The sequence below is a fragment of the Lucilia sericata genome, unplaced genomic scaffold (assembly GCF_015586225.1).
Source record: "Lucilia sericata isolate MDLA Ls3-8-SP2 unplaced genomic scaffold, ASM1558622v1 Contig001480F_arrow, whole genome shotgun sequence".
Lineage (NCBI taxonomy): Eukaryota > Metazoa > Arthropoda > Insecta > Diptera > Calliphoridae > Lucilia > Lucilia sericata.
In genome coordinates, this window is record NW_023995408.1 from 102,709 (window position 1) to 116,866 (window position 14,158).

Sequence of the window (14,158 nt, forward strand, 5' to 3'; positions counted from 1 at the left end):
TACTCTCGGGGTAACTGATAAATTTTTATATGTACCTACTAATCAACCAACCCGTATTAAAGCAACAGTGTTCAAACAGGGTTGGAAAATTATGTACATTTTTGAAATCGCGCCTGTTTTTTTAATGGTAGGGACTGATTATAGTTCTAATACTTTATATGTATAAATATGATCTGACTTGTCTCCTTTTTGTCATATTTGTATAGGTTTGGTGTTATGTCTCGGTTTCTATCTTAATCTGATTAATAATTAGCATTGTTCCATAAATCGACTTTAAAATAATCGGAGAATCGACTTTTTCTCGGAGAAGTAGAAAAGTTGGCTTTCTTGTTCACAATTTTGTAAAAAAGTCGAAGAATCGATTTTGCAAATAAAATTCCTTAAGTCCGGAAAAGTTGAAAAAGTAGAAAATTCACCAAAAATCGATATTAAAAAGTTCGAAAAGACGACTTTTCTTAAATCGCAAAATGTCAAGAAGTCGAAAAATACACTTTACAAAAATATAAAAAGTCGAAAAGTCTATTTTTGAACACTAGTAATTCATATTTTTAGAAATTTCAATTATAATGAAACTTCCATCTCTGCCATATGTTCGAGAGATAGCTTGGATACGAGAGAATAGCAGTCGAAATAGAGAAAAAGTGGTAGTTTAATATTTAAACTCAGGGGTGGATAATTCATTACTTTCGTACTTTTTGCAGCACTTTTTGATATCAAAAAATACCGCAGTAATCTCACGACAAATTAAGTACAACTCTACTATAGTGGGAAGGGTATTTAGGGTTTGTGCTGATATACATAAGTATGAGTAGTATACAAATCTACTCAGAATCAGAATAGCCCCATATAACCTTAACCCTAATTGTGTCGATTTTCGCAATGATCGAACTTCTTCGCCCCCATACAAAGTTCTCCTAAGAAATTGCCTTGGCTTATTAATATCACGATGAAATTCAGCATAAATAACTTTTATATAGACATAAATCTCCCCTTATAAAGCCACTCTCAGAAAATCAGTTTTTCAACAATACAATTCTAAATATTTTACTAAAAAAATAAATTACATTTTAAATTAATTGATGTCATATAGTAGGTCCAGCCTGACTATACTTTCCAACTTGTTTATATTATTAACTACTAGTATAGTATAACTAGTATATCGTAGTATAATCGAAAGACTAATCAATAGACTGGTCTATAGACTAGGCCTTAGCCTTTTCAAAAGACTAGTGCAGATAATAGTCAATTAACTATTCCATAGACTATTTATTAAACTAGCCCATAGATTTCTCAGTAAATTAGTTAATAGATTAGTCCATAGATTATTCAATAATCAATAGATTTTAGTAGGCAATCAATGGACTATTCAATTGACTGGACAATAGGGTAGCGAGTAGACTAGTTTGTAGACTTGATTAGCTCAGAAAGAAGTCAATAGATTTGTTTTTTATTATCTATTAAACATTCAATTCTTTTTTTCTATTTTATTTTAAACAAAATGGCATCACTAGTTTTCTTAATGTTCTCAGCAGCTAGGGTGACATATACCAAAGCTCTTCGCTTTGGAAATAGCCAATTTCACAACCAATAATGTTAAATTAACATTGTTTTTTTCTATAAAAATTTATTTACTGTGTTATCATACATAATCAGTGTTGCCAGAAAAACATTCACTCATTTTCCAGAAAACATTCTCATTTTCCCAATCTTAAGCTCTAAATGTAGTCCCTCAAAAATCCTATCCAAAAAGTTCTTTTTTAACAAAAAATACAAAGAGCGTAAAATTGAATAAAAATCTGTAAATTTTAAGAAAATCCCCAAATTCTTACTTATGAAAATCTGTGCCCAAAAATATTTGATATCCGTAATTCGGGGGGAAAATCCCCACATCTATTAACACTGCTCATAAGTGTTTTTTTCTCAATAAATATTTTAATTAGTTCATCTTATAACCCTAAATTAACAAGTAAAAAAGTAACAACTTTGACATTCAAAATTTCGATTACAAAGGCTCCTTCCAACCACCAAAGGCACCGTCTAGCTCAGCAGCAATTTGTAGACATAATTTATCCATATAAGGAGCAGCAACCACTTGAAAACCTATAGGCATGCCTCTGCGATCTAAGCCCATGGGTACATGGGTGGCGGGGAAACCCAAAATATTAAACATAAGCATTAGAACAACACCACTTATATTCAAAACCGAACAGCCATTGAAAAATCCCGCAGATTTATGGTAGGTGGGTATAAATAAAACGCCATTTGAACCCAATAGTTGCTGGAATAGAAAGAAAGTTTAAAAGTTATATTATTGGATATTGTGTTAGGAATCACTTACTATTAAATCTTTTTTAAGTTCTTTCATTTCCATTCTTAATTTCTCATTATGTTCATCTGTTAGAAAGGCATTCATTTCAATCATTAATTCCACTATGATGGGCATAGCGGTAATTTTTGAATTGCCGGTTAAACTTTTACACAATTCCTTGATAATTTGCAGGCGCGTGGGACGTTCAACTGATGAATGTGTTATTACACTGGGTATGCCTTTAAGACTGACTAAATGTGACAAAGTCATTTCTACGGCACTTTGAAAGCCGGGTATTTTAACCTAAAATAAAATAAAAAATAAATAATTAAGTTCTTGAGTCCCTAAAGGCGCTAAAAACCCACCTGTTCTGTGTACAAGCCTCCCTTTTCAAAACATTTAACGGCTCTGGTAATGGCTAATTTGATTTCAAAATCTGCTGGTATATGCACAAAGTTGCCCATGGAGTATGTGTAAAAAATCTTTATTAAAAAGGTTTAGTAATTAGAATTTTTAACTCTAGATAATTTTCAAATTTACCTTTATGTCATCCAATTTGACTCCCTCCTCGAACTTTAATTTATCAGCATTTTTTCCTGCCATTATTTGCATTAGTAGAGGTAAATCCTGAGCAAATCGGGTTATAGGACCCATTTGTAGAAAGTCGGCAAATTGGGCATCTGTATTACTATAGGGAAAATGACCTTGCACTGATACCAAATCCCCGGTGGGTTTATGACCAAAAACACCACAGAATAGGGCTGGCAAACGTATGGAACCACTAACATCTGAGGCTACACCAAAAGTTGTAGCACCAGCACCATTTAGAGAACCCTAAAATGAAAAAAGATTTTTATTTTTTATTATGGGAACTAGTTAGAGCAATATTTTACTTACCTCACCACTTGAGGAACCACCCGATGTACGTCTTAAATCGTAGGGATTTAGACATTTTCCATTTACATGTGTATCGGCCTCAAATGAGAAACAAAATTCTGGATTGGCGGATACCAGGAGTGGTATACCACCAGCCGCTTTTACCAAGCTTACCACTTCACTATCTTGAGGACATACTTCGTGTTTACGTTTCAGACTACCCACCGAAAAGGAGAGACCTAAAAAATTTGTATAATTAAGATAACAGTATTGTATTAAGAGTCAAAGGTTATCAAAACTGTTCTATCGACACCTGTGCTGCATGATTTCATAAATATTGAATCCATAAATCACTCGATTTGATTTTTGACTTTTTGAGTTTAACTCCTAATCAAAATAATCATTATTTTAGAGTCCAACGAACAAATACCCAAACTGATTAGAATGAGGTGAACATTGATTTTAATCACAAATAAACACGTTGGATTGAAATTCAGCCGTGAGTATTTGATCGTTTAAATAACAACAGGTGTTTTTTAAAGTTATTGATTAAATAAAAACGTTTTGCCCTTATCTGTTCTGAATTTTGCAGATTTCAGCGTAACTTCAGTATAATGATGCGTTGTTATGAGTTTCTAGCCAAACTTTTAATTCTTTGGTGCATTTGATATCAAAATGATTAAAATATTTGAAGCAAATGATCGAATAATAGAATAATATTAATCGATTATTTATACAATTTTATTTTCTATTAAAAATCGGTTTTAATGGCATATTTGTGGTTTAAATATTTTATTATTTTAATATTTTCCTCATTTTACTTTTTATTCGAAAAATTTTAAACGATTAATCGAATAATTTTATTCACAAAAATGTTATTTTTTTTTTAATTTAAAAGTTTTAACCGATATTTTTATTGTTTTCATATTTCCTGATTTTTTCCTATAACGTGTTTTATTCGAATAATTTTAATCGGATATTTTTAGATTAACATTTTTTTCCATTTTTTATATTCATTCATAATCGGTTAATTTGAATCTATTAAACGAAAACTTTTAATCGATTAATATTATTCGCTTAATAATTTTAACCGATTGATACTATTCCTTTAATCGAATAATTTTAAGAGATTAATAGAAGCATTTTAATAAATTAATCGAAATATTTGAAGAGAATAACTTTATTCGAATAATATTAATCGATTATTCACAAAAGTTTTCTTTTCTATTAAACGGAAACTTCAATTAGTTTTGTATTCAGTTGGTTCAAGGGTCTAATATAAATATATTAATGGAAACAATTTTATTTGAATAATTTTATTTTATTCGAATAATTTTAATCGGTTATTTTTAGATAAAAATATTTCGTTTTCCATTTTTTATATTCATTCGTAATCGCTTAATTTAAATCTATTAATAAAAAACTTTTAATCGAATAATATTAATCGATTAATAATATTCGATTAATTGAATAATTTTTACTTATTAATATTATTCTAATTATTTAAAATAGATTATTAAAAGTATTTTAATAACTTAATAGAAATATTTGAAGCGAATAATTTTATTCGAATAATATTAATTGATTATTAATTATATTGTTTTTTCTATTAAAAATGGGTTTTAATTCAATTTCAATTAAATTTCAATTAAAAAATATTTTTATTATTTTAAGATATTCTGAATTAATTTTTCGTTTATTCGAATAATTTTATTCGAATATTGAATTCTCTTAAATACAAATATTTTTTTTAATTTCAACCATTTCAATTTGATTAATATTGATTAGTCGAAAAATTTTAATCGATTTATCGAAATTAATCGAAAAATTTGTTATCGATCAATCGATTAATTTAATCGATTATTAGAATAATATTAATCGATTATTCACAAAAGTTTTCTTTTTCATTAAACGGAAACTTTTAAATTGAAAAAATGTTATTGTTTTAATATTTCCGGAATTTATTCCTTATAACGTTTTTTATTCGAATAATTTTAATCGATTACTTTTAGATGAAAATAAATAAATACAATTTCAATAATTTTTTTATTTATTTAGTTTATTTAGTTAAGTTAAATTTATTAATGGAAAAAATTAATCGATTAATCGAAACATTTTAATCGATTTATATTATTTGATAAATTTTAATAATTTTAGCGATTTAACTAATCATTTTAAAAGATTAATAAAAAAATTTAATAAACTATTTGAAATATTTGAAGCGAATAATTTTAATCGAATAATAGAATAATATTAATCGATTATTCATAAAAATTGTATCTTTCTATTAAAAATGGAATCTTTTAAATTGAAATATTTTTATTATTTTAAGATATCCTTAATTTTTATCTCATTATTTATTTTATTCGAATAATTTTTTTCGAATATCGAATATTTTTAAATAAAAATTAAAATTTTTTATATTAAATTTTTTATTCAAACAATTCAATTTAATTTTAATCGATTAATCGAAACATTTTAATCGATTTATATTATTCGATAAATTTATTATTTTAAATTTATTATTCGATAAAAGATTAATAAAAAAATTTTAATAAACTATTTGAAATATTTGAAGCGAATAATTTTAATCGAATAATAGAATAATATTAATCGATTATTCATAAAAATTGTATCTTTCTATTAAAAATGGAATCTTTTAAATTGAAATATTTTTATTATTTTAAGATATCCTTAATTTTTATCTCATTATTTATTTTATTCGAATAATTTTTTTCGAATATCGAATATTTTAAAAAAAAAAAATTAAAATTTTTTATATTAAATTTTTTATTCAAACAATTCAATTTAATTTTAATCGATAAATCGAATAATTTTAATCGATTAATCGAATAATTAATCGAATAATTTTAATGGATTAATCAAATAATTTGAATCGATTTTTCATAACAATAACGAAAACTTTTAAATTAAAAAGGATGATTCTTGTAATATGTCCTGAATTTATCTCTTATAATGGCTTTTATTCGAATAATTTTATTCGATTTTCAAATACAAATACAGTTTTTCACTTTCAATTTTTTCCTAGAATTGCCGCATTATGAAAATTGGGAAATTTTTTGACAAAAGAGAGCGATCATTTTTGATCAATTGATCAGATAACTCTACTCAAAAGACACTTTGTTTTTAATTCATAAACAGCTTCAAATTAAAAAGGTCCATCGGAAACGGTTTTCATATTTCCTTCTTTACGAACAAGTAACCTATTTATACTTAATGTAGGGTACTTTCAATCCATACTTAAAGATTTTTTTAATTATTTTTCTACTCGTTTAATAGACACTAACAATATAGCAACTTTTCACCTCTCGTTAATTCTGCTTTAACTCACAAGCAGAAGAAAACAAAACTGACCGCAATTGTCACTATTAAATTGTATTGCCGTCGTTGAACGGCAACAACAATAACAATAATAAAAAGCAAAAATTGGACTTTATCAGCAACGACAGCGTAAGCGTCAGTAGAGTAACAACAACAACAAACTTGTCCCTTTGTGTATAATTTAAATATTTACATATCGCGAAATAACAAAAAAACAAATACCGACCTTTGAGACCACACGATTCCTTGACAGTAAAGGTATTCCAAGAGCGGATAACGTTGAAACAGCAACAATAATTTAACATCATTATCCGCCTTACTAATCAATGAATCGGCATGTTGGGCATCTTTAATGGCCTCCTCAAAACGATCTTGCACAACTGCATTGAGCGCGGCATTGACCTCTTTAATACGCTCTATATATATTTGCACCAGTTCTTGGGAAGTTAACTAAGAATAGAATTTATATTACATTTAAATTTTCAAAACATTTTTAAGGGTACAAATTTTGACTCAAACCTTTTTCTGTCTTAAATCTTCTCTTAATTCCGTTATGGGTTTCTTTAATATTGGATTTCTGATGGGGGGATATGTAGGTTTTATTCGAGGCACTAGTAAATTTGCTATATAATTTACTACAATTGCAATGACATTTAAAATTGTACCCAATACTCTTAATAGAAGACTCATTTTTCTTTTTTTTTTAATTAATTAAGTTGTTTATTTCTTTTATTATAATGTATTATAAATTTTTTATTTTTGGAAATTGTTATTGTATTTTTAATTGTGGAAAAATTTAAATTTCCTTTCCTTTTTTAGTTAGAATTCACTTGAGTGTTGTGAATTGCACAGCTTTAAACGCGCTACTAAATTGGATTTTAATTTATTTTTTTATTAGAAGCTTACCTTTAGAATAATTTCTCCGTTGACTTTCATGTACAAATGTATGTATGTATAGAGTGTGTGTGTGGGTCTGATCGACTGTGTCAACCACAGAGGTTGAGCCGCTGCAGCGTTTATTAGTATTGTGTTATCAGTTGTAGACACACTAAATATAAATAATAATAATATAAATAATACAAATCGAAACTTTTAAGCGGAATTGGATTTAAAAACTAAAATCATATAGATTATTTTTGTTTTATTGTTGTTGTGAGTTAATGTTTGTTTGCTACCCCGCAAGTTTCTATAGGTTATATATTTATCAATTGTTTTAGCAGATGTGTAATTTGAAATAATTTTGATTATCATTTCTGAAATTTGTTTTTTGTTTCAATAATTATTGATCTAAATATAGAAAAATTGCGGCACAGTAGTAGGTTGGTAGTATTAGCTACAGTTTGAAAAATATTGGTATTTTTGGTATATAGGAAAATATTTTCCTTGTGATATAACGCCACTATTCACACCTTTTTTTTTTTAAATTGTGGAAAATAAATAATTACTTTTTGAAATACGTCTTTACATGTGAGTGTAATTTCTGAAGTGTTTACTAATCATGCACTCTATGTTCGGCTTCTATATTTATACCGTATACGATTCTCAGAGATTTGTTATAACATAATTTCGCAAAAAGAAATCGAAGACTGTAGTCCCAGACTATACTAGAGGCTGTAGTATTGACTTTAGTCGAGATTGTTGTTCAAACTATATTCGAGACTGTAGTCCAAATCATTGTCGAGACTGAAGCGGAGACGGAAGTCAAACACTGTAGTCCAGACTATAGTAGAGACTGTAGTCCCTACTACTAAAGTCAAGGCAGTAGCCCAGACTCAAGTATAGACAAGCTATAGTCGAGATTGTAGTCCAGACTATACTCGAGGTATAGACTTTAGTCGAGATTGTAGTTAAACTATATTCGAGACTGCAGTTCAGACAACAGTCGAGACTGTTCTCCAGACTATAGTCCATACTGTAGTCCAAACTATAGTTTATGCTGTAGTCCAGACAATAATCAAGACTGAAGTCAATAGTCGGGACTGTAGTCCAGACTATATTCCAGACTATGCTCCAATCTATATTCGAAACAGTAGTCCAGACTATATTCGCGACTGTAGTCAATACTGTAATACAGAATTAAGTGGTCGAGTCGAGAACTGTGTCTAGTATATAGTCGAGACTGTATTCCCAAAACTTTTTTCCAAACTATAGTCGAGAAGGAAGTTGAAACATTAGTCGATGCTATAGTCCAGACTATAGCTGATATTGTAGTCCAGACTATAGTCGAGACTGTAGTCCAGACTATAGTCGAGACTGTAGTCCAGACTATAGTCGAGACTGTAGTCCAGACTATAGTCGAGACTGTAGTCCAGACTATAGTCGAGACTGTAGTCCAGACTATAGTCGAGACTGTAGTTTAAAATATAGTCCAGACTGTAGTTCAGAGTATAGTCGAGACTATAGTTCAGAGTATAGTCGAGACTGTAGTTCAGAGTATAGTCGAGACTGTAGTCCAGACAATCGTCGAGACTGTAGCCCAGACTATAGTCGAGACTGTAGTCGAGACTGTAGTCCAGACTATAGTCGAGACTGTAGTCCAAACTATAGTCGAGACTGTAGTCCAGACTATAGTCGAGACTGTAGTCCAAACTATAGTCGAGACTGTAGTCCAAACTATAGTCGAGACTGTAGTCCAAACTATAGTCGAGACTGTAGTCCAAACTGTAGTCGAGACTCTAGTGCAGACTATAGTCGAGACTGTAGTCCAGACAGATAATATATTTGTTGATGTTGTCATGGAGACTATTGTCTATACTATTATTGAGATGGCAATCCAGACAATGGTCGAGATTTTAGTCCAGACAGTAGTTTAGCCCAATTCAGTTGAGACCGTAGTGCAGACTATAATCTAGACTCTCCAATTTTAGTCTGCACCATAGGACTACAGACGGCAGTAGTCCCGACTATATGCGAAACTCTATTTATACTATAGTCTAGACTTTTGTCTCGACTGTTGATTCAGACTATAGGCCTGACTAGACGAGACTGTAGTCCAGACAGTAGTCGAGACAGTAGTAAAAGCCAATCCAGACTATAGTTGAGACTCTAGTACAGACTATAGTCGAGACTGTAGTCCAGACAGGTAATAGATTTGTCGATGTTGTAATCCAGAACATTGTCTATACTATGATCGAGATGGCAATCCAGACAATGGTCGAGATTTTAGTCTAGACTATAGTCGAGCCAGTAGTCTAGTCCAATTCAGTTGAGACCGTAGTCCAGACTATAATCTAGACTCTCATCTTTAGTCTGCACTATAGACTACAGCCGACTGTAGTCCAAACTATATTCGACACTCTGATTTATACAATAGTCTAGACTTTTGTCTGGACTGTAATTCAGACTGTAGGCCGGACTAGGGTGTAGGGTATCTTGTTTGAATATCTTCGTCACAAGATTTTAGAATGTTTATAATCAACAATAAATATTTGAATTTTTTAAAATATTTTTTTGCACAAGATTTTAGAATGTTTATAATTAACAATAAATATTTGATTTTTTTTTTTAATATTTTGAAAATCATTTAAAATTTTATTTAATTTGCGTCACTAACGAGTTAATTAGTCAATTGTTAATTAAATAGTATGAGTATGTAGTCATACAATAAAATATATAACCGTATTTAAATAGACTTGAAGCGTGTTTCGTGTTTAAACAAAACCACTTAACGCCGGCAACTTTTGTAATTTAATAGCAGTGGCAGCTAACTGCAATAGCAACTGCTGCAGCTTAACTTAAATCACGTGTTTGATGGACTATGGAATATTTTTGCTAAGTAAATAAATAATAATAGTTTTTAACCCTTAGAAGGAAATGGTTTTTATTTGTAAGGAAGTAAACAAATATTTCCATTGAACTTACAGCTTTTTTTTTTAAAGTATTAAATTTTATTAATAAACATAACAATTAAATAAATAAATGTTATATAATATAGTTAAACCAGTTTTGATTTTGTTATAAGGAAATACAATAAGTCCCAGCAAACCTTAACAGTTGACGTTAAAAAATTTAAATTTTCAATTTGTTTAATAATTCAAACATGAATGATTTTCGTGTTAACATATTGTGTTAACATATTTTTAGGCTTCAGTTATTTTCTGAATCATTAAACTACTTTAAGGCTGTAAAGCAGTTATTATGTAACATTACTATGTAATGTATTTACTCTAATATAAAAATTATCTTTCCATTACCTTATAGTCATCTGTCTGCCATTTAAAATGTAATAAAATTTAACACGTTTTGAATTTATAATAATTTTATTTATTGTTATATTTGTCATTATGTATTTATTGTTGTTATTGTTTAGCTTTAAATATATACAAGTAATATATGCCATTATAGACTTTAAATTTAATTTATTTAAATTATTATTGTTATAATTTTTTTGTAACTTTTCTTCTTCTTCTTCATCATCATTTTTCTTTTCTTTTGTTAATATTTAATTCATTCTATTAAATTCTAGTAAATATACTTAATATTAACATTATAATTAATAAATTTACTTGTTATTATATAATATTAAATATAACATATACAAATACATACATACATACTACATATTGCTAAATACATTTGTGTATATAATGTCTTATACACTTATCCTTATAATGATAACAAGTAGAGATAAATAAGTTTTTTTCTTAAAAGTAAAATGTTTTGTAAAAACATTAATTGACACTTGGTTTTTGCACTGGGGAAATTAGATAAATAAACTGAAAATATTTCTAAGTAACTAGAAATAAACTTTAAAGAAAAGTTTAAAATTACATTAACGATGCCTCAATATACTAACTCACAAGGGAGGGAATTAGACTTTTTAATAACGAGACTGTAGCCCACGCTTGAGTCGAGATTACATAGTCCATACTATAATCATTTTTTAATGCTTTAGTAGACATTATTTCATACTATAGTTCAGACTGTAGTTTAGACTATAGTTAAATCTTTAATCCAGACAATGGTTTAGAATATCATCTAGATCATTTAACAAACTATAGTCCTGTAGCACACGTTTAAGTCGACATTGCATAGTACATACTATAATCATTTTATAAAGTTTTAGTAGACATTATTGTGTAGGCATTAGTTCAGACTATAGTTCAAAATGTAGTCCAGACTATAATTAAAACTTTAGTCCAGACAATTGTTTAGAATATGGTCTAGACTATTCAACAAACTATAGTCCAGAATATTATCTGAACTAAAGTCTAGAGTTCGGACTATAGTTTATCTAATAGTCCAAACTACAGTCCAGATTGTAGCCCAGACTTAAGTTGGTCTATAGATCAGCCCAGTCAGTAGTCCAGGTCTATAGACCAGAATATAGTACAGACTAAAGTTCAGACTATAATTCAAACTGTAGTCTGGACTGTGGTCCAGTTAAGACAACAGCCCAGTCTAAAGTCATAGTTCAGATTATTATTTAGTCTATAATCCAGATAATTGATTCGAATCTTGGTCTAAGCAATCTATAGTCCAGCATATAATTCAGACTACAGTTCCGACTATTGTCCAGACCAAAGCTGATACTACAGTCCAGATTATAGTTCAGACTACAACCTAGTCTAAAGCTCAGACTATTATCCAGGTCATTGTGTAGACTAGAAAACTATATTTTAGACTATTGTCTGAACAAAAGTCTTGAGTTCGGACTATATTGTAGGCTAGAAGTTAAGCCTATAGTCTAGACTATAGATTAAGCTTTAGTTCAGACTATAGTTCAGAATATAGCCCAGACTATAGTTCAGAATATAGTCCAAACTATAGTTCAGACTATAGTCCAGACTATAGTCCAGACTATAGTTCAGACTATAGTTTAGACTGCAATCCAGCCTATGCTTGGAGAGCAATCCAGACTTTAGTTTAAAGTGCAAACCCGACTGTAGCCAGACTATAAATCAGATAATAATTCAGACTAGGCTATAATATAGACTATAGTTCAGACTACTGTAGCAAAGAAAATCGGATGACTCTTTTATAGATAAGCACTTCATGGTGTAGGCTATTTAAAAAAAAGCATTAAGTGTCCCTATATTCCCCGTTTTAACGCATCAATACAAAATGATAGTTTACATTTGAACATGAATAAACTAATTGTAAGTGCGTAATAATAAAATCGTATTGCCTGCCATTAATTGAGACATTTTAAATTATAAAATTGCAAATTTTATTTTGATTTATTTCCCAGTAATACATATGCAATACGTCTTTAATTAAATTTGTTCAGTTGCAAGTATATTATTTGTAATAATTAACACAATACAATGTTGATATGTAGCAAACATAATCATATGCATGTAAATATGTATTTTATGTATGTATATTTATATATAAACTACATTTAATACTTATGTCAAGTAATTTTTTCTGTATATTTATGTAAATTTCTGTTTTAAGTTTTATTTTTTTCTTTAACTTCTTGTATTTATTAGTTATTGTCTAAAATTTGATTTTTTAAAACTTAAATTCTAAAATTATTTTAAATATTCAAAACACCTTCTAACCCAAAGCCATTCCAAATTTATCAATCCATTCGTCCATTCATCCATACATCCGCTCTAGTGTTTTCATATAATTTTAATTTGATAAAGTTTGAAAATAATGATGTTGTTTGCGTTTGCTGATAATTATTTATGATGATATGTAAACTTAAATTTTACATTGATACAAACATTTATACTAAATATTTTATTTATTTATTTTGCTTATAAGTTTTCAAATTTGTTTTTTCTTTTTTATGTAAATTTTAAATATTTCTGTAAATGTATAAATATTTTAATTATTTATTTTTTTTATTATTATTTTGGTGTTTTTAATTTTCATGCAAAAAAAAAAAATAGCGAAAGACAAGTACATAAAGTCATATTTATGTAGGAAAAATAAAGAGAGGGTTTAAATGCAGCACACAATTGTGGGGAGCAAAATAGCAGCAGTTTTTTTGTAATAAATAACAAATGGAAATTTTTTAATTATAAATAGGGTGGTGTGTCTGATACTGGGCCTATAGTTCACACTAAAGTCTAGGCTAAAGTTCAGTCTATAGTGTAAACTGTAATCCAGACTGTATTCCAGAATAAAGTGCAGACTATATTTCAGACAGTAGTCCAGACTGATTAAGAGACTATAGTGCAGACTATAGTGTAGACTATAGTTCAGGCTATAGTACAGACTATAGTGCAGGCTATAGTCCAGACAATAGTGCAGACCACTGTCCAGACTAAAGAGTAGACTATAGTCCAGACTATTATACAGAATATAGAGCAGACTATAGTCCAGACTATAGAGCAGACTATTGTGCAGACTATAGTCCTGACTATAGAGCAGAATATAGTACGGACTATAGTCCAGACTATAGTGCAGACTATAGTGCAGACTATAGTGAAGACTATAGTGCAGACTATAGCCCAGACTATAGTCCATACTAAAGAGTAGACTATAGTCCAGACTATTGTACAGGCTATAGTCTGGACTATAGTGCAGACCACGTTCCAGACTAAAGAATAGATTATAGTCCAGACTATTGTACTGACTATAAAGCAGACTATAGTCCAGACTATAGTGCAGACTATAGTCCAGACAATAGTGCAGACTATAGTAACAGACAATAGTGCAGACTTTAGTCCAGAGTAG

General features: G+C 29.0%; 1 protein-coding gene across 1 annotated transcript; it reads right to left on the bottom strand.

The window, feature by feature from the left end:
- Positions 1 to 1,854: 1,854 nt before the first annotated feature.
- Positions 1,855 to 7,388, bottom strand: LOC119611561 (fatty-acid amide hydrolase 2-A-like). The gene is given in 8 exon segments (XM_037967201.1): positions 1,855 to 2,278; positions 2,339 to 2,611; positions 2,674 to 2,790; positions 2,849 to 3,142; positions 3,206 to 3,423; positions 6,753 to 6,787; positions 6,789 to 6,976; positions 7,046 to 7,388. Coding segments are annotated over 8 exon segments (1,572 nt in total). The 5' UTR covers positions 7,217 to 7,388; the 3' UTR covers positions 1,855 to 2,002.
- Positions 7,389 to 14,158: the final 6,770 nt, after the last annotated feature.